The sequence below is a fragment of the Procambarus clarkii genome, chromosome 76, assembly GCF_040958095.1.
Source record: "Procambarus clarkii isolate CNS0578487 chromosome 76, FALCON_Pclarkii_2.0, whole genome shotgun sequence".
Classification (NCBI taxonomy): Eukaryota; Metazoa; Arthropoda; class Malacostraca; order Decapoda; family Cambaridae; genus Procambarus; species Procambarus clarkii.
In genome coordinates this window covers 3,319,786-3,341,631 of record NC_091225.1, presented here as the reverse complement: position 1 = coordinate 3,341,631, position 21,846 = coordinate 3,319,786, and the positions used below count along the sequence as shown (strand labels likewise).

The 21,846-nt window shown below is 45.8% G+C and overlaps 1 protein-coding gene across 2 annotated transcripts in view; it reads left to right on the top strand.

The window, feature by feature from the left end:
- The window catches only part of LOC123752195 (uncharacterized), a 102,789-nt gene extending 85,740 nt beyond the window's left edge, over positions 1–17,049 (top strand). The window contains exon 6 of one of the 2 annotated variants that reach the window (XM_069313618.1): positions 15,876–17,049. In XM_069313618.1, coding sequence (XP_069169719.1) covers positions 15,876–15,981 — 106 coding nt within the window. In that variant the 3' untranslated portion in view covers positions 15,982–17,049. Of the gene's footprint in view, positions 1–15,842 lie in introns of both variants that reach the window. The other variant, XM_069313619.1, reaches the window with a different exon arrangement.
- Positions 17,050–21,846: the final 4,797 nt, after the last annotated feature.

The following is a 21,846-nucleotide window of genomic DNA, read 5'->3' as shown; positions in this document are numbered from 1 at the left end:
CAGGGATTGCAGATCCTGCAGAATGATTGAATTCTATGACAATGCAAAAAAAAAAATCAGTCAAGAATGCAAGGGCTGGGCAGACTGCATATTTTTGGATTGCCAGAATGCCATTGGCACAGTACCACATAAGAGACTATTGCACAAACTGGAGATGCAGGCAGGAGTGAAAGGAATGGTACTGATAATTAAGTTGGTTCAAGGGAAATGTTTTTATGATGTTTACAGTCCAAACACTGCTGTGTTAAGAATAATTCCCAATAATATAGATGGTGAATATAATAGCGATGTGGCAAAATCCCCGTGTTCTACTGAGAAAAATTACACTTTGCCACATATTCTATGAGTGCTTAAAGCACTATTGCTTTATCACCAGTGGAGTCCCTCAGGGATCAGGTCTAGGACCCATACGGTTCCTGATATATGCAAATGATTTCCCAGAGGGAATAGACTCGTTCCTCTCAACGTTTGCAGATGATGCAAAAATTATGATGAGAATTAAGACAGAGGAAGATAGTATGAGGCTACAAGATGACCTATACAAACTGATGGAATGGTCAAACAAATGGCTGTAAAGTTCAACCCAAGTAAATGTAAGGTATTGAAATTAGGGGGAGGAAATAGGAGGCCAGACACTGGATACCGAATGGGAGATGAAGTCCTTCACGAAATGGACAGAGAAAAAGATCGATGAGCTGATATCACGCCAAACCTGTTTCCTGAAGCCCACATCAAAAGAATAACATTGACGGCATATGCGAGGCTGGCTAAAATCAGAACTGCCTTCAGAAACCTGTGTAAGAAATCTTTCAGAACCTTGTATACCACGTATGCAAGGCCAATCCTGAAGTATGCGGGCCCCAGCATGGATCCCGTTCCTTGTCAAGCACAAGACGAAGCTGGAAAAAGCTCAGAGGTATGCCACTCGGCAAGTCCCAGAACTAAAGAGGCAAGAGTTACGAGGAAAGACTGGGGGAATTGCACCTCAATGTCGCTGGAAGACAGAAGAGCCCGGGGAAGACATGATCATCACATACAAAATTCTCAGGAGAATTGACAGGGTAGACAAGAATGAATTAGTTAACACGGGTGGTACATGCACATGGAGATACAGGTGAAAGCTGAGTATCCATATGGGCCACAGTGACATTAGAAAGAACAAATCCACAAGGGCCGTGACGAGGATTCGAACCTGCGTCCGGGAGCATCACAGACACTGCCTTAATCGACTGAGCTACGACAGGGTAAATGAGTTGATACCGAAGTTCTACTGAACTTACTGAATCACTGGATCCAGTAAGATACTTGATACTTACTGGATACTGTATCCAGTAAGTTCAGTAGAACTTCGGTTTCAACTCTTTTACACTGTCGTAGCTCAGTCGACTAAGGCAGTGTCTGTGATGCTCCCGGACGCAGGTTCGAATCCTCGTCACGGCCCTTGTGGATTTGTTCATTTGATGCATCACGTTAGTGTGATCTCTGTGTGTAACATTAGAAAGAATTTGTTCAGTGTCAGAGTAGTTAGTAAATGGATTGCACTAGGAAGTGATGTGGTGGTGGCTGACTCCATACACAGTTTCAAATGTAGAAATAATGAACCATGAGAAGCTCAGAACTCTGTACACCAGTAGATTGACGGTTGAGTGGCGGGACCAAAGAGCCAAAGCTTCCCCACCCACCCACCCCCCAAGCACAACTAGGTGAGTACACAAAAACACACCCACACACACGAGGAGAGGTTAGAGGCATTAAATATGCAAAAACTAGAAGACAGAAGAAAAAGAGGCGATATGATCACTACATACAAAATAGTAACAGGAATTGATAAAATTGATAGGGAATATTCCATGAGACCTGGAACTTCAAAGACAAGAGGTCATAGATTTAAACTAACTAAATAAAGATGTCGAAGAAATATACGAAAATTCACTTTCGGAAACAGAGTGGCAGACGGTTGGAACAAGTTAGTTGAGAAGGTAGTGGAAGCCAAAACCCGTCAGTAGTTTCAAAGCGTCTTATGACAAAGAGTACTGGGAAGACAGGACACCACGAGCATAGCTCAGCCTGTGACTACCTTAGGTAATTACACAAAAACACACACAAAAACATACACACACAAAACACACATACACAAACACAAACAAACACAGTGTTTGTGTGTCTTACGGGAGCCGGTGGCAGAGTAGACAGCACGCTGGGCACGTGATCCTGTGGTCCCAGGTTCGATCCCGGGCACCGGCGAGAAACGATGGGCAGAGTTTCTTTCAGCCTATGCCCCTGTTACCTAGCAGTAAATAGGTACCTGGGAGTTAGTCAACTGTCACGGGCTGCTTCCTGGGTGTGTGTGTGGTGTGGGGGGAAAAAATGGTAGTAGTGGAGTTGATTGACAGTTGAGTGGTGGGCCGAAAGAGCAGAGCTCAACCCCCACAAGCACAACTAGGTGAATACACAAAACACACACACACACACACACTAACACACACACACACACACACACACACTCGTTAATCCCTAAGTACTTAGGTACTTAGGGAGTACCTAAGTAACAGAAGACAGCAGGTCACTGTGAGGGGTGAGGTCTCAGATTGGGCACCCCAGTGGAGTCCCGCAAGGTTCAGTCCTTGGGCCCATAGTGTTTCATATATATGTAAATGATCTCCCAGATGGTATAGAATCATTCGTCTCATTGTTTACTGATGATGCAAAAATTATGAGGAGGATTAAGACGGAGGAAGATACTATGAGGCTACAAGATGACCTAGACAGACTGAATGAATGGTCCAACAAATGGCTACAAAGGTTCAACCCGAGTAAATATAAGGTAATGAAACTAGGCAGTGGAAACAGGAGGCCAGACACAGGATACCGAATGGGGGAGGAAGTCCTGCATGAAACGGACAGAGAGAAAAATCTGGGAGTTGATATCACACCAAACCTGTCTTCTGAAGCCCACATCACAACTGCCTTCAGGAACTTGTGTAAGGAATCATTCAGAACCTTGTATTCCACATATGTAAGACCAATCCTGGAGTATGCGGCCCCAGCATGGAGCCCGTATCTTGTCAAACACAAGGCAAAACTTGAAAAAGTTCAGAGGTATGCCACTTGGCTAGTCCCAGAACTAAGAGGCATGAGTTACGAGGGAAGGCTGCGGGAAATGCACCTCACGGCACTGGAAGACAGAAGAGTAAGGGGAGACATGATCACTACCTACAAAATTCTCAGAGGAATTGACAGAGTAGATAAAGATAAACTGTTTAACACGGGTGGTACGCGATCAAGAGGACATAGGTGGAAACTGATTACCCAAATGAGCCAAAGGGACGTTAGAAAGAACTTTTTCAGTGCCAGAATAGTTAATAGATGGAATGCATTAGGCAGTAATGTGGTGGAGGCTGACTCCATACACAGTTTCAAATGTAGATATGATGTAGTTACAAATGTAGACACACACACACACACACACACACACACACACACACACACACACACACACACACACACACACACACACACACACGCGCCTTTGATACAGTACCGCACATGAGACTGCTATACAAACTTGAGAGGCAGGCAGGAGTAAGCGGAAAGGCCCTAGTATGGGTGAAGAACTACTTAACAGGAAGGAGCCAGAGGGTAATGGTAAGGGGCGAGAAGTCGGACTGGCGAACAGTAACAAGTGGAGTACCTCAAGGATCGGTGCTGGGACCAATTCTCTTTCTAATTTACGTAAATGATATGTTTACAGAAGTGGAATCATACATGTCAATGTTTGCGGATGACGCAAAATTAATGAGAAGAGTTGTGATAGACGAGGATTGTAGGATCCTCCAAGAGGGCTTAAACAGGTTGCAGAGATGGTCAGGGAAATGGCTACTGGAGTTCAACACCAGTAAATGTAAAGTTATGGAAATGAGATCAGGTGATAGGAGACCAAAGGGACAGTACACAATGAAGGGGAACTGCCTACCTGTAACGATTCGAGAAAGAGACCTGGGAGTAGATGTGACACCTAATCTAACTCCTGAGGCACATATAAATAGGATAACGACAGCAGCGTACTCTACACTTGCGAAAATTAGAACTTCATTCAGAAACCTAAATGACGAGGCTTTTAGGGCGCTTTACACTGCCTACATGAGACCCGTCTTAGAGTATGCCGCGCCATCATGGAGCCCCCACCTGAAGAAACACATAAGGAAACTGGAGAAGGTTCAGAGGTTTGCGACGAGGCTTGTCCCAGAGTTACGAGGGATGGGATATGAAGAGTGTCTGAAGGAACTGAACCTTACGACACTAGAGAAAAGAAGGGAGAGAGGAGATATGATAGGGACATATATAATACTCAGGGGAATTGGCAAAGTGGAAATAGATGAAATGTTCGCACGTAATAATAACAGAACGAGGGGACATGGGTGGAAATTGGAAACTCAGATGAGTCACAGAGATGTTAGGAATTTTTCTTTTAGAGTGAGAGTAGTGGAAAAATGGAATACACTTGGAGAACAAGTTGTGGAAGCAAACTCTATTCATACTTTTAAAATTAGGTATGATAGGGAATGGGACAGGAGTCATTGCTGTAAACAACCGATAGCTGGAAAGGCGGGATCCAAGAGTCAATGCTCGATCCTGCAAGCACAAATAGGTGAGTACACACACACACACACACACAAACACACACACACACACACACACACACACACACACACACACACACACACACACACACACACACACACACACACACACGCACGCACGCATGCACGCACACACACACACTGAACACACACTATGGGTACTGAAAGAGTGTGCAGAGGCACTTTGCTTGCCACTCTCCATAGTGTATAGTAAGTCACTGGAGACGGGAGACCTACCAGAAATATGGAAGACGGCGAATGTGGTCCCAATATACAAAAAGGGGGACAGGCAAGAGGCACTGAACTACAGGCCATTGTCCTTGACTTGTATACCATGCAAGGTGATGGAGAAGATCGTGAGAAAAAACCTGGTAACACATCTGGAGAGAAGGGACTTCGTGACAAATCCCCAACATGGATTCAGGGAGGGCCAATCTTGCTTGACTGGCTTAATAGAATTCTACGACCAGGTGACACAGATTAAGCAAGAAAGAGAAGGCTGGACGGACTGCATTTTCTTGGATTGTCGGAAAGCGTTTGACACAGTACCGCATAAGAGGGTGGTACATAAGCTGGAGAGACAGGCAGGTGTAGCTGGTAAGGGGCTCCAGTGGATAAGGGAGTACCTGAGCAATAGGAAGCAGAGAGTTACGGTGAGGGGTGAGACCTCGGATTGGCGTGAAGTCACCAGTGGAGTCCCACAGGGCTCTGTACTCGGTCCTGTCTTGTTTCTGATATATGTAAATGATCTCCCAGAGGGTATCGATTCATTTCTCTCAATGTTTGCGGACGATACCAAAATTATGAGAAGGATTGAGACAGAGGAGGACTGCTTGAGGCTTCAAGAAGACCTAGACAAGCTGAAGGAATGGTCAAACAAATGGTTGTTAGAGTTTAACCCAAGCAAATGTAATGTAATGAAGATAGGTGTAGGGAGCAGGAGGCCAGATACAAGGTACCATCTGGGAGATAAAATACTTCAAGAGTCAGAGAAAGAAAATGACTTGGGGGTTGATATCACGCCAGACCTGTCTCCTGCAGCCCATATCAAGAGGATAACATCAACGGCATATGCCAGACTGGCCAACATAAGAATGGCATTCAGAAACTTGTGTCAGAACTTTGTATACCAAATATGTTAGGCCAGTCCTGGAGTATACAGCCCCAGCATGAAGTCCATATCTAGTCCAGACTAAACTGGAAAAGGTTCAAAGGTTTGCCACCCGACTAGTACCCGAGCTGAGAAGTATGAGCTACGAGGAGAGACTATGGGAATTAACCTCACTTCGCTGGAAGACAGAAGAGTTAGGGGGGGACATGATCACCACATTCAAGATTCTCAAGGGAATTGATAGGGTAGATAAAGACAGTCTATTTAACACAAGGGGCACATGCACTAGGGGACACAGGTGGAAACTGAGTGCCCAAATGAGCCACAGAGATATTAGAAAGAACTTTTTTAGTGTCAGTGGTTGACAAATGGAATGCATTAGGAAGTGATGTGGTGGAGGCTGACTCCATACACAGTTTCAAGTGTAGATATGATAGAGCCCAATAGGTTCAGGAACCTGTACACCTGTTGATTGACGGTTGAGAGGCGGGACCAAAGAGCTAAAGCTCAACCCCTGCAAGCACAACTAGGTGAGTACACACACACACACACACACACACACACACACACACACACACACACACACACACACACACACACACACACACACACACACACACACACACACACACACACACACACGCACACACGCACACACACATAAACAACATATTGCAGGTAAAGGATAATATCCAGAGGTTGAAAATGGGAAACAGATTCACGGAAAATGAAAAGGAAATGTGTGAAACATTAAATGAAAAGTTCCAAAGTGTGTTTGTACAAAATGAAATCTTCAGAGAACCAGACACAATAAGAATTCCAGAGAACAACATAGAGCGGATAGAGGTGTCTAGAGATGAAGTGGAAAATATGCTAAAGGAGCTCGGGAGGAACAAAGCAGCTGGCCCAGATGGCGTTTCACCATGGGTTCTGAGAGAATGTGCATCTGAGCTCAGCATTCCACTTCACCTGATCTTTCAGGCATCCCTGTGTACAGGAATCGTAGCAGACGTGTGGAAACAGGCTAACATAGTTCCAATCTACAAAAGTAGCAGCAGGGAAGACCCCCTCAATTATAGACCTGTATCATTGACAAGTGTAATAGTGAAAGTATTGGAAAAGCTAATCAAAACTAAATGGGTAGAACACCTGGAGAGAAATGATATAATATCAGACAGACTGTATGGTTTTCGATCAGGAAGATCCTGTGCATTGAATTTACTCAGTTTCTATGATCGGGCCACAGAGATATTACAGGAAAGAGATGGCTGGGTTGACTGCATCTATCTGGACTTAAAAAATGCTTTCGACAGAGTTCCACATAAGAGGTTGTTCTGGAAACTGGAAAATATTGGAGGGGTGACAGGTAAGCTTCTATCATGGATGAAAAATTTTCTGACTGATAGAAAAATGAGGGCAGTAATCAGAGGCAATGTATCGGAATGGAGAAATGTCACAAGTGGAGTACCACAGGGTTCAGTTCTTGCACCACGGATGTTTATTGTGTACATAAATGATCTACCAGTTGGTATACAGAATTATATGAACATGTTTGTTGATGATGCTAAGATAATAGGAAGGATAAGAAATTTAGATGATTGTCATGCCCTTCAAGAAGACCTGGACAAAATAAGTATATGGAGCACCACCTGGCAAATGGAATTTAATGTTAATAAATGTCATGTTATGGAATGTGGAATAGGAGAACATAGACCCCATACAACCTATATATTATGTGAGAAATCTTTAAAGAATTCTGATAAAGAAAGAGATCTAGGGGTGGTTCTAGATAGAAAACTATCACCTGAGGACCACATAAAGAATATTGTGCAAGGAGCCTATGCGATGCTTTCTAACTTCAGAATTGCATTTAAATACATGGATGGCGATATACTAAAGAAATTGTTCATGACTTTTGTTAGGCCAAAGCTAGAATATGCAGCTGTTGTGTGGTGCCCATATCTTAAGAAGCACATCAACAAACTGGAAAAGGTGCAAAGACATGCTACGAAGTGGCTCCCAGAATTGAAGGGCAAGAGCTACGAGGAGAGGTTGGAAGCATTAAACATACCAAAACTAGAAGACAGAAGAAAAAGAGGTGATATGATCACAACGTACAAAATAGTAACAGGAATTGATAAAATCGACAGGGAAGGATTCCTGAGACCTGGCACTTCAAGAACAAGAGGTCATAGATTTAAACTAGCTAAACACAGATGCCGAAGAAATATAAGAAAATTCACCTTCGCAAATAGAGTGGTAGACGGTTGGAACAAGTTAAGTGAGAAGGTGGTGGAGGCCAAGACCGTCAGTAGTTTCAAAGCGTTATATGACAAAGAGTGCTGGGAAGACGGGACACCACGAGCGTAGCTCTCATCCTGTAACTACACTTAGGTAATTACACTTAGGTAATTACACACACACACAGTAGGCAGTAGGACGCCGGTCAGTGAACAAGGGTAGGACGTGCAGTCCGCGAATTACTTCAATATTCTCGGGATATTTACGTACCAGTGAGCCCAAAACATAGTTTTTGGTCATATGAAAGGTACAGCAACGCAGTGATAACGCAACATAGTGAATTCTTATAACGTTTGATAAGAAAAAAAATTGAAAAAGAACGAGATTGTGGCAAGACGGTGGCACCAGAGGCCGCGAAGGGAAGAGTTTGGACCACCACGTGGGGAGGACCTCTGGCGGGGACGTCAACAACAATATCGGACATCGCTTCATAAATCACCTAATTGTGCTGTGGGATGCTTACTCGGAGGTGAGTGCCTCTCAAAGTCAGTCATATAAAGTGTACAGTGTTTTTATATAGTAATTAGCTTTGAACATAAGTTAATTAAAATACGAAAAAGTAGCTCAAGAGCCTCAGCTTGGTACTAGCTTCTCACACCTGTGTGTTACATTACACCGCCACTGACTAGACCTACCCCTGCCCCCTCCTCCTCACCACAACAAGCCAGTGTAAACACACACACACATGCACGCACGCACACACTGGTGACCGCTCACCCTCACTCACCCACCCTCACCCCTCACGTTCCCACGCCTTACACTGCCCCAAGACACCCCCCTACCCCTCCCCCTATACACAAACACCCCTGCACTCAACACACACACACACACACACACACACACACACACACACACACACACACACACACACACACACACACACACACACACACACACACACACACACACACACACACACGCGCACACACACACACACACACACGCACACGCGCACACGCACACGCACACACGCACACACGCACAACCTCTCTCTGTACCCTCCCGCACTAACCCACCCCCACACACCCTCTCCATCCCCCTCCCTCACTTCCACCTTCCACCTCTCCCCATATACTCACACACCTCCTCTCTCTCTCTCTCTCTCTCTCTCTCTCTCTCTCTCTCTCTCTCTCTCTCTCTCTCTCTCTCTCTCTCTCTCTCTCTCTCTCTCTCTCTCTCTCTCTCTCTCTCTCTCTCTCTCTCTCTCTCTCTCTCTCTCTCTCTCTCTCTCTCTCTCTCTCTCTCGCCCCCCCCCCCTCTCTCTCTCTCTCTCCCCCCCTCTCTCTCTCTCTCTCTCTCTCCCCCTCTCCCCCCTCTCTCTCTCCCCCCCTCTCTCTCTCTCTCCCCCCCTCTCTCTCTCTCTCTCTCTCTCTCTCTCTCTCTCTCTCTCTCTCTCTCTCTCTCTCTCTCTCTCTCTCTCTCTCTCTCTCTCTCTCTCTCTCTCTCTCTCTCTCTCTCCCTCCCTCCCCCTTTCTCTCCCTCTCCCCCTTTCTCTCCCTCTCCCCCTCTCTCCCTCTCCCCCTCTCTCTCCCCCTCTCTCTCCCTCTCCCCCTCTCCCCCTCTCTCTCCCCCTCTCCCCCTCTCTCTCCCTCCCTCTCCCTCTCTCCCTCTCTCTCCCTCTCCCCCTCTCTCTCCCTCCCCCCTCTCTCTCCACCCTCTCTCTCCCCCTCCCCCCTCTCTCTCCCCCTCCCCCCTCTCTCTCCCCCTCCCCCCTCTCTCTCCCCCTCCCCCCTCTCTCTCCCCCTCCCCCCTCTCTCCCCCTCTCTCTCTCCCCCTCCCCCTCTCTCTCTCCCCCCCTCTCTCTCTCCCCCTCCCCCTTTCTCTCCCCCTCCCCCTCTCTCTCCCTCACCCCCTCTCTCCCCCTCACCCCCTCTCTCCCTCTCCTCTCTCTCTCCTTCCCCTCTCTCGCTCCCACCCCTCTCTCTCTTCCTCCCCCTATCTCTCTTCCTCCCCCCTCTCTCTCCCTCCCCCCCTCTCTCTCTCTGTCTCTCTCTCTCTCTCTCTCTCTCTCTCTCTCTCTCTCTCTCTCTCTCTCTCTCTCTCTCTCTCTCTCTCTCTCTCTCTCTCTCTCTCTCTCTCTCTCTCTCTCTCTCACACACACACTCATAGGGAAATCATGGAAGGGAGACGAACTCTGACTGCCAAACGCAGGACATTCACAACTGGAACAAACACAGAGGATGGGATGGAACAGGAAGCCTGGATGAAGGAAGTACTCCAGCAAATGCAGAATGAATTCAGTGAAGGACTGAGGGTAATGAGGGAGACAGTAGCCAACCTGTAAGATGATTTAAGGGCAGCAAAGGAGGAGATAAGATACCTAAAGGAGACTCTTCCACAATACCAGGCACAAACCGTACCCCAGGGAGATGAGAATGCTACTGTGGAGGGGACCACCACAACCCAGATCTCATTTGCTGAAATGCTTAAAAAGAGCCCTGAAGCTAGGTCTGCGGTTAAGGAAGTTGCCATGGAAGTGGCTTCCTCTCAGGAAGCAGCTAGATGTACTAGCCGGCTGATAGAGAGAAATCAGTAGTAGCAGGCATTAAAGAACAAACAGGGACCAGACCAAAGGAGCGGAGAGACAAGGACAAAAAATTATTAAAGAGATCCTTAAAGAGGTAAGGATGGAGGGAGCTGAGCGAAATGTTGAAAAGGTTTTCAGCCTTGGAAAGTACAACAAGGACAGAGACCGAATGATAAAGGTGGTTTTCATGAGCGAAATCGTGAAAGAGGAACTGCTAGCAAGGAAGTGTTGTCTAAAAGGTGTAGAGAAGTTCAAGAAAATATTCCTGCAGAGGGATATGACAAGGAAAGAGAGAATACGGACAGCAGACGCGAGGAAGGAGCGCAGGGAGAGAGAAGGAAATCAGAGTACCACAACCCAGAACCCTACAATCCCAGAGGGAAGTGGAGAACCCTCCTCAAACAGTGCAACAGCCACAGGGATTGGGGCACCACCCCCACATTCTACCCAACAGACACCCAACCTGCCCCATCCCCTGTCAGCCCCCGACTAAGTACCCACCTAGGGCACCCTCCCCCCACCCACCCCCCTCCCCCACTCACCCCCCTTCTCCCCCTCACCCCTCTCCCCAGGACCTCCCTTCTCCCCCATCCCCCATGCCCTCCGTTCTCCCACATGCCTTCCCGTCTCTCCCACCCCCATGCCCTCCCTTCCCCCCCCTCCCCCCTAAGCCCCCCACCCCACCTAAGTCTTCCCCTCTCCCCCACTCCCCTAAACCCTCCCCTCTTCCTCACCCACCTCAGCCCTCCCTTTTCCCCCACGCCCCCCAAGCCCTCCACCCTTTTCTCTCCCCCCAAGCCCCCCCATCTCCCCTATCCCCCACAGCCTCTCCTCCCCCCATGCTTCCCCAACCCTCCCTCTCTTACCCACCCCCTGTACCCTCCCCCTCTTATCCACCCCCTGTACCCTCCCCCTCTTATCCACCCCTTGTACCCTCCCCCTCTTATCCACCCCCTGTACCCTCCCCCTCTCCCCCACCACCCCAAGCCCTCCCTCCTCCACCAATCCCCCCGTGCCAGGTCCCCCCAGCTCCCACTCACCCCAGATCCCAAAGGTCCCCCCCAGAAAAGAAGCAGAAGAGAGTCAGTTTCAGGGTGATGTACTCGAACATAGATGGGATCACAAGCAAGACAAGTGAACTAAGGGAAAGAGCACAAGAAGTTAACTCAGATGTAATCGGACTCACTGAAACAAAACTCTCTGGAATCATAACGAATGCCGTGTTTCCCCAGGAGTATACAGTAATAAGGAAAGAGAGGGAAGGTAGGGGAGGAGGCGGAGTGGCCCTACTCATGAGAAGGGAATGGAGTTTTAAGGAGTTGGCCATCCCGGGCTGTGAGGAGTTCAGAGACTACATAGCAGGCACCATAACAATGGGAGGACCAAGAATAGTAGTAGCAGTAATATACAACCCTCCACCAAATGACAGGAGACCCAGTCAAGAGTATGAAAACAACAACAAGGCAGTTAACACTATAATTGAGAGGGCAGCCTCTGCTGCCTGTAGAAATAGATCCCACCTGCTCATCATGGGCGACTTCAATCACGGAAAGATTGACTGGGAGAACAAGGAACCGCATGGAGGCGAGGATACGTGGAGAGCCAAACTATTGGAGGTGGTGACAAGCAACTTTTTAACCCAGCATGTCGGAGAACCCACAAGGATGAGAGGCAATGACGAACCAGCGAGACTCGACCTAGTCTTCACTCTGAACGACTCCGACATAAGAGAAATAGGTTTTGAGGACCCAGTAGGAATGAGCGACCACAGTGTACTGGTGTTTGAGTACTTGATTGAAGAAGGGTTATTGAACTCGAGGAGGGATACCGAAACCAAAAGGTTAGCATACCGAAAGGGAAACTATGAGGGGATAAGAAAATTCCTAACAGATATAGCATGGGAAACAGAGCTCAGGGGAAAGACGGCCCAAGATATGATGGATTACATCACGCAGAAGTGCAAGGACGCAGCAAACAAGTTTGTCCCAGTCCAAAAGGAAAACAGAGAAATGAAGATGAGAAACCCATGGTTTAATCAAAGATGTAGGCTAGCTAAGCAGCAAAGTAAAAGGGCATGGAGAAACTATAGGAATAACAGGACACTGGAGAGCAGAGAAAGATACCAGAATGCCAGGAATGAATATGTCAGGATGAGAAGAGAGGCAGAAAGACAATACGAAAATGACATCGCAAGCAAGGCAAAGACTCAGCCTAAATTGTTGCATAGCCACATTAGGAGAAAAACAACAGTAAAGGAACAGGTTATGAGACTAAGGATAGGGGCGGAAGGATTCACTACAAATGACAAGGAAGTGTGTGAGGAATTGAATAAGAAATTCCAGGAGGTCTTCACCTTAGAGCAAGGAGAAATTCCAGAGGTAAGTGAGGGAATAGCTAACCAGGAACCACTGGAAGAGTTTGAGATTACCGGTGGGGAAGTAAGGAAGTGTTTACTAGAGTTGGACGTGACGAAGGCTATAGGCCCAGATGGAATCTTCCCTTGGGTTCTAAAGGAAGGAGCAAGAGAACTGAGCCTACCACTCTCCATAGTGTATAACAAATCACTGGCAACAGGGGAACTGCCAGATATTTGGAAAGCAGCTAACGTAGTCCCGATATACAAGAAAGGGGATAGACAGGAGGCACTGAACTACAGGCCAGTGTCCCTAACCTGCATACCATGCAAGCTGATGGAGAAGATTGTGCGAAAAAAACTAGTGGAGCATCTGGAGCGAAGGAACTTTGTAACACAACATCAACATGGGTTCAGGGATGGCAGGTCCTGCCTCACAGGGTTACTTGAATTCTACGACCAGGCAACAAAAATAAGGCAAGAAAGAGAAGGGTGGGCAGACTGCATATTTTTGGATTGTCAGAAAGCCTTTGATACAGTGCCACACAAGAGGCTAGTGCGAAAGTTGGAGATGCAGGCTGGAGTGAGAGGGAAGGTACTCCGGTGGATAGAGGAGTACCTAAGCAACAGGAGACAACGAGTCTGTGTGAGGGGTGAGGTCTCAGATTGGCGAGACGTCACAAGTGGAGTCCCGCAGGGGTCAGTCCTTGGACCTATACCGTTTCTGGTATATGTAAATGATCTCCCAGAGGGTATAGATTCGTTCCTCTCAATGTTTGCCGACGATGCAAAAATTATGAGGAGGATTGAAACAGAGGATGATAGTAGGAGGCTACAAGATGACCTGGATAGACTGAGTGAATGGTCCAACAAATGGCTGTTGAAGTTCAACCCGAGTAAATGCAAAGTAATGAAACTAGGCAGTGGAAACAGGAGGCCAGGCACAGGATACAGAATAGGAGATGAAGTACTTAATGAAACAGACAGAGAGAAAGATCTAGGAGTTGATATCACACCAAACCTGTCTCCTGAAGCCCACATAAAGAGAATAACGTCTGCGGCATATGCGAGGCTGGCTAACATCAGAACGGCGTTCAGGAACCTGTGTAAGGAATCATTCAGAATCTTGTACACCACATATGTAAGACCAATCCTGGAGTATGCGGCCCCAGCATGGAGCCCGTACCTTGTCAAGCACAAGACGAAGCTGGAAAAAGTCCAAAGGTATGCTACTAGACTAGTCCCAGAACTAAGAGGCATGAGTTATGAGGAAAGGCTGCGGGAAATGCACCTTACGACACTGGAAGACAGAAGAGTAAGGGGGTACATGATCACAACCTACAAAATCCTCAGGGGAATCGACCGGGTAAACAAGGATGAGCTATTCAACACTGGTGGGACGCGAACAAGGGGACACAGGTGGAAGCTGAGTACCCAAATGAGCCACAGAGACGTTAGAAAGAACTTTTTCAGTGTCAGAGTAGTTAGTAAATGGAATGCATTAGGAAGTGATGTGGTGAAGGCTGACTCCATACACAGTTTCAAATGTAGATATGATAGAGCCCAATAGGCTCAGGAATCTGTACACCAGTTGATTGACGGTTGAGAGGCGGGACCAAAGAGCCAGAGCTCAACCCCCGCAAGCACAATTAGGTGAGTACACACACACACAGGGCCTCGTAGCCTGGTGGATAGCACACAGGACTCTTAATTCTGTGGCGCGGGTTCGATTCCCGCACGAGGCAGAAACAAATGGGCAAAGTTTCTTTCACCCTGAATGCCCCTGTTACCTAGCAGTAAATAGGTACCTGGGAGTTAGTCAGATGGCACGGGCTGCTTCCTAGGGTGTGTGTGTGTGTGGTGTGAAAAAAAGCAGTTAGTAAACAGTTGATTGACAGTTGAGAGGTGGGCCGAAAGAGCAAAGCTCAACCCCCGCAAACACAACTAGGTGAACACACACACACACACACACACAGATGCCGAAGAAATATAAGAAAATTCACTTTCGCAAATAGAGTGGTAGACGGTTGGAACAAGTTAAGCGAGAAGGTGGTGGAGGCCAAGACCGTCAGTAGTTTCAAAGCGTTATATGACAAAGAGTGCTGGGAAGACGGGACACCACGAGCGTAGCTCTCATCCTGTAACTACACTTAGGTAATTACACACACACACACACACATACTAACTAACTACACACACACACACACATACTAACTAACTACACACACACACACACATACTAACTAACTACACACACACACACACACACATACTAACTAACTACACACACACACACATACTAACTAACTAACTACACACATACACACACACACATACTAACTAACTACACACACACATACTAACTAACTAACTACACACACACACACACACATACTAACTAACTAACTACACACATACACACACACACATACTAACTAACTACACACACACACACACATACTAACTAACTAACTACACACACACACACACACACACACACATACTAACTAACTAACTACACACATACACACACACACATACTAACTAACTACACACACACACACACACACATACTAACTAACTACACACATACACACACACACATACTAACTAACTACACACACACACACACATACTAACTAACTAACTACACACACACACACACACATACTAACTAACTAACTACACACATACACACTTACTCACTCCTATATTGATATTTGTGCTGCGTTGAGAATTTCGTCTCAAGGTACTACGAAATTCCAGGCTACAAGGTGCCACAAGTGGGTATGTCCTTCATGTAGGAGAGTTGCTTTAACACAACATGTGATTTATTTCTAAATAATATGATATACCATTGGCACATGACAAATGTGTGTTTACATTACTTTTATTATCCTTTGTTTACAGTGACTTGTAGCTTGATGTGTTGGGACTTTTCAGATGCAGTGTTCGCTTAACTTTGGAAAAACTGTTGGAAAATGTTATTGATTATGATCTCGGCCCCGAAGGTAAGACCACGTCGAAAAATCCTACACCAGGCCAGTGATGTAACGAAGGAGCGGACTGCTCTCCACACGACTAACAAATTTAACGAGAAAGAGGGGAAAACTTCCCCTGAAAAAGATTTGCTACAGACAATGGACAGGCACATCTTAGGTAGAAGCAGAGTAAAAGACAGATTCAAGTGTCTCATTGTTGCACTCAAAGTAGTGTTGCAACATTCCAACTAGTTTGTCAGGAAAATATTACTTTCTAAAATTGAAAAGGATCATTATTTTCTTCATGGAAATAATTTGTAAAGCAGTAAGTATTCATAAATACATGATGACCAAGAAAGGACGAAAGCCAAGAAAAACAGCCTTTCGGTATCTCACTGACCGCAAATATTAAGATGTTTGACTTCTTATTGTAAACAAATGCAGCCCTACATGTTAATATAGTGGTGATCAGTTTAACCTTTTCAGGAAAAGTTTTATTAATTTCATATATAATACTCAGTAAAGCTGAAAATTGTTCAGGAGAAAGTAATTTAGTTTGAAGCATTGGCTGTAAAGAATTAATTTTTATAGGAGTAGTATGCAACAAAATCTCTGTTGATGAGCTTAGTTTTAATTATTTGCATCCAAAACTCAGTTGGAATATGTATAATTTTCAGGTTAATAATGGTTTAATACTTTGATACGTAAACAGTGTGGTTGGTGTTATTTTCACTCACTCTTGTAATGAGAACACAAGTGTGCCAGCAGTAACTTACATCACATTATTGCTCAAAGTCTCCTCTTCTCATCGTCTTCTTAAATGCCTGGAAGCAGTTCTGCATTTAAGAGGGCAATGTTAGTCAAAATATTTCTCTATTACTGGTGAAAATTACTTTCATTCGTAATGTGTTTTTTCATAAATATGATATATTACTTGGTAAATGTAATAAATATAAATAAATATTTTTTCTTGTGGTTGTCATAAAATCACACCAGTACCAGCCATGAACTCAAACATGAGTTACATAAGACAAACTCTTGTATGTACATTGTAGTTTCTATACACTTTCATGTTATTGTATTTTTATGCAAACAAGAGAACCTTAAACTTTTGATACATTAAAGAATAACGAATATACACTTTCCAATTTACCTCTCCATTTGTTCCTTGTAAATCATATTATTAAAATTTCATATGGTTGTGTTTATTGCATGCAATAATTATACTGTGCCTTTAGAAATGCACAATTCTTGTGTGATTTTGTATTTTGTACAAAATTATCTGGAATAGCGTCTTTTCTTGAAAAAAAGTTATTCGAAACATAATAAAGGTGTTTTGTGAGCTGACTTGACCTCGCATCTGATCTTGCTTATTATAACGTAATATGTACGATTAACATACATACAGCACAGCTATAGTTCATCTCGTGACACTTACACAATTAAAATACTTCCACAGCACCTGCTTACAGGAACTTCCACAGCACCTGCTTACAGGAACATCCACAGCACCTGCTTACAGGAACTTCCACAGCACCTGCTTACAGGAACATCCACAGCACATGCTTACAGGAACATCCACAGCACCTGCTTACAGGAACATCCACAGCACCTGCTTACAGGAACATCCACAGCACCTGCTTACAGGAACTTCTACAGCACCTGCTTACAGGAACTTCTACAGCACCTGCTTACAGGAACTTCCACAGCACCTGCTTACAGGAACTTCCACAGCACATGCTTACAGGAACTTCCACAGCACCTGCTTACAGGAACATCCACAGCACCTGCTTACAGGAACTTCCACAGCACCTGCTTACAGGAACTTCCACAGCACCTGCTTACAGGAACATCCACAGCACCTGCTTACAGGAACTTCCACAGCACCTGCTTACAGGAACTTCTACAGCACCTGCTTACAGGAACTTCCACAGCACCTGCTTACAGGAACTTCCACAGCACATGCTTACAGGAACTTCCACAGCACCTGCTTACAGGAACATCCACAGCACCTGCTTACAGGAACTTCCACAGCACCTGCTTACAGGAACTTCCACAGCACCTGCTTACAGGAACATCCACAGCACCTGCTTACAGGAACATCCACAGCACCTGCTTACAGGAACTTCCACAGCACCTGCTTACAGGAACTTCCACAGCACCTGCTTACAGGAACTTCTACAGCACCTGCTTACAGGAACATCCACAGCACCTGCTTACAGGAACTTCCACAGCACATGCTTACAGGAACTTCCACAGCACCTGCTTACAGGAACTTCCACAGCACCTGCTTTCAGGAACGTCCAAGGTCCTTCACTTGGGAACCTCCAAGGCTCCTGCACTTGGGAACCTCCAAGGCTCCTGCACTTGGGAACCTCCATGGCTCCTGTTCTCAGGAGCACACCATGTAATTTTGTTCCGCTTCTGTAATCTACATTCGCAGCCAACTAGAGTATTGCTGTCAGGCCTATGCATCGGCTGAGCCTGCTTACCTCCAGAGCCTTGAGGTTATACAAAACAATCATGCGACATTTGGGTCGCAATGCATTCCACTCTTATGCTCGGCCTTCAGGGCTTCACAAGCTTAGCCACCAGATGAGACATAATGTGTGGCAACTATCACTGTACCACTGCTCACTGGACACAACCATACAGATAAAAATTAGCCCATCAGTTAGCCCACATGTCAAGAGTAGTTAACAGATGGTATGCATTAGGCAGTGATGTGGTGGAGGCAGACTCCATTCACAGTTTCAAATATAGGAATGATTGATCCCAGTAGGCTCAAGAATCTGTACACTGGTAGAGTGACGATTGAGAGGCGGGACCAAAGAACCAGAGCTCAACTAGCACAACTAGGTGAGTACATAACCCCTGTTTCATCACCAATCACACAACCCTTCCTTACATGGGTTACAAATAACCTCAATATACACCTCACTTTACTCCAAAATTGTGAAACCCAACTTACTGTCCCCACTATTCTACCTTGGCTTTATATAACTCTTAAAACATCAATACAACTGGAATATGCTATTCCAAAGTCTGCACCAAACTCTGCCATAGCCTCAGTCTTTGTTTCGACGATGAAAAATTGCTACCCAAATACGACAGTGTTTTAACAGTCCATCCTCCTGTTTTCATAATACTTATACGGAGTATGAGGACCATAGTTCAACACAATTAAAAAGTAGAAATGAATACTATTGAATTTGGACAAACCGGAACACGATGTTTCTTATGCAGCAAAGACAAACTAAACTAACCTGAACTAACCACCTTAGGGCTAATATAGTCCATGTGTGTTATATACGAGGCCTAGGAATATTTAGGTTAGTTTTTATCTTCATTTTTTCGGAATATAGAGTACAAAGCTGTACTATCTAATTGCTTATGATGACAATGATTGTAATATGGTGCACATAGTTAAAAAAAGGTACCATCTAAACAGAAGTATGGGTTGAATTTACACAGATGGTGTCTCTCATCCTCCTGAACGCTCCCTCAGTCACTAACGCTGTATGGATCCAGCAATACTACCTCGAACAGGGATGGCGGTTACCAAACCATCTATCTATTTTCACAGCTGAATTATATGCTTTATCCGAGCTTAAGCTCTCCAAATAATAACATTACCAGTGGGGATATATACAATCTGTACTGACTTTTAGAATGCGATTCAAGCAATTATGTAATCTTCTAAAACGTGCAGTTTGTCCATCCATGCCTTCAACTTCTTAGATATCAAGTGAAAAGTTACGATATCTATCCAATGAGCCACCTCCCTTTCCAGCACATTGTCGTCATGAGGGGGGCTTGGTAGATGGCTGTCAGGGTGTGATTCTCCATGGGATGGTCCTCTGTCCTTTTAGAGCCTTATGATCCTGCTGCCATCTTCACTAATTTTACTGGTCCCTATCTTTTCTTCCTTATGTTTCATTTTCCTCCCCCATCTCCTTTCTCATTTTCTTTCCCACCGACCTTTTGTCATTCTTGAATATTCTTTTGGACTTCTTTTTTTTTTTTTTTTTTTTTTTTTTTTTTGAGATATATACAAGAGTTGTTACATTCTTGTACAGCCACTAGTACGCGTAGCGTTTCGGGCAGGTCCCTGGAATACGATCCCCTGCCGCGAAGAATCGTTTTTTCATCCAAGTACACATTTTACTGTTGCGTTAAACAAAGGCTACAGTTAAGGAATTGCGCCCAGTAAATCCTCCCCGGCCAGGATACGAACCCATGACATAGCGCTCGCGGAACGCCAGGCGAGTGTCTTACCACTACACCACGGAGACTGCAATCTCTCCTTCTGTTTTGACGCCCGAGTGTTTGGGAAGGCACACTCCATCACCCATAGAACTGTGGTAACCCAATGTCTCAAGCAAGGGGATGCATTGATTGTCAATCCTTTCGTTGCTGAACCCGATCTTGATGGGCTGACAGTTCTTAAGGTGGCAATTGTGGCGGTGTATACTCACGATGCACCCCTAGGGGAACCAGGCCTGTCTCTTGTTGGGTATCCTACCCTCTAATTGTGGCTCCATGCTGTGTATGGGGGCTCATACATGAATTAAATTATTACCTCGTTTTTATGCCGCTGAATGATCCTCTCATAACCTCTCAGGCTCGTGGGGTGGGCGATTAAGCCCCCCAAGTCGGACTGTGTTCAAAGACTGGGCTCTGTAGCCCCCGTTATATTGGGCCAGGACCTAGCTACTCCTTTGACCCTCCTGACTACCTCCCTCCGCTCCCCTCCCTCCTCTGTGGTAGGGTTGACGCCCAAGGCTATTCTGTTCTCCAGGTTGATACGTTCACCTGACACCCTCGTGGTCGTTGTCGTCAGCCTCTTCGAGTTGTGAAAATCACTTTTGATGGCAGGACCCTTCCGTCTTCTATAATTCTTGTTGGTGCCAGATGCTCCATTCAGGAGTAGATTCCCTCTCCTAGGCATTGCAGTAAGTGCCGGAAATTTGGGCATGGTGCCCTCAAATGCACAATCAACCAATCAACAAGTGTGGTGTCTGCTTTATGTGTGGGGACTCTGCTTAACTCTAAGGCTGAGTGTTCTTCTTCTTCCCAAGCTCGATGCGTTAATTGCGGTGACGTCTACCCTACCTTCTCCTTCAAGTGTATACACTACAAATTTGAGGAAGCCATCCTCAATTTGAAGCCCCACTCTCGTTTGTCTTTTCCTGAGGCATGGCAACAAGTCCGCCATTACTCCTCTTTCGCTAACATATCTTATGCTCGTGTTCTGCATTTCACCTCTCCTTGCCCTTCCCTCCTTTCTCGGTCTCACAACTGTTTCCAGGCCTTAGACCCCGGATACGCCTGCACCACCTCACCTGCTCCCTTCCGTTCTGAACCACATGGTCTTCGTGGTTCTCCATCTAGTGTTTCCCTCCTTCCCTCCCAATCTGCCGTGTCTTCTTTCCCGTCTTCCACCGTTCCTCTTCCCAGCCCTCCCCCTGTCCCTTGACCCTCCATGCTGCCTGTCTGTCCATGCTGTTTTCCATCATCCTCCCAGCAGTCTTCATGTTGTTCGCACCTGTTCCTTTTCTCCGGTTGAGACAATTTAGCCTGTCGCCCAGTACGTTGATTCTGGCACACCTGTCTCTTTGAGTCAGAAACGTGTACGGCACGACGGCCCGACTGGGGCGGTGGCCCCAGCGACATGTCAAGACATGTATGCAGTGTGGACTAGTCCAGGATGGGGGACGACTATCGCAGCGACGTATTAGTGTTTAACCCTCAAACCACTAGGGGCCCAAATGGAATTCACACCCACAGGCGCAACAAAAACAAATAAAAAAAATTCTTTCGTCTTATAGAAGTGTTCATTTTTGTTCCCTGATCACGGAAAAAATAACAAAAAAATCGTAGGTGGCATATTTTAGCCGCAATAGGGTAGGGAAGTGTGGGGAAAAAAGGGG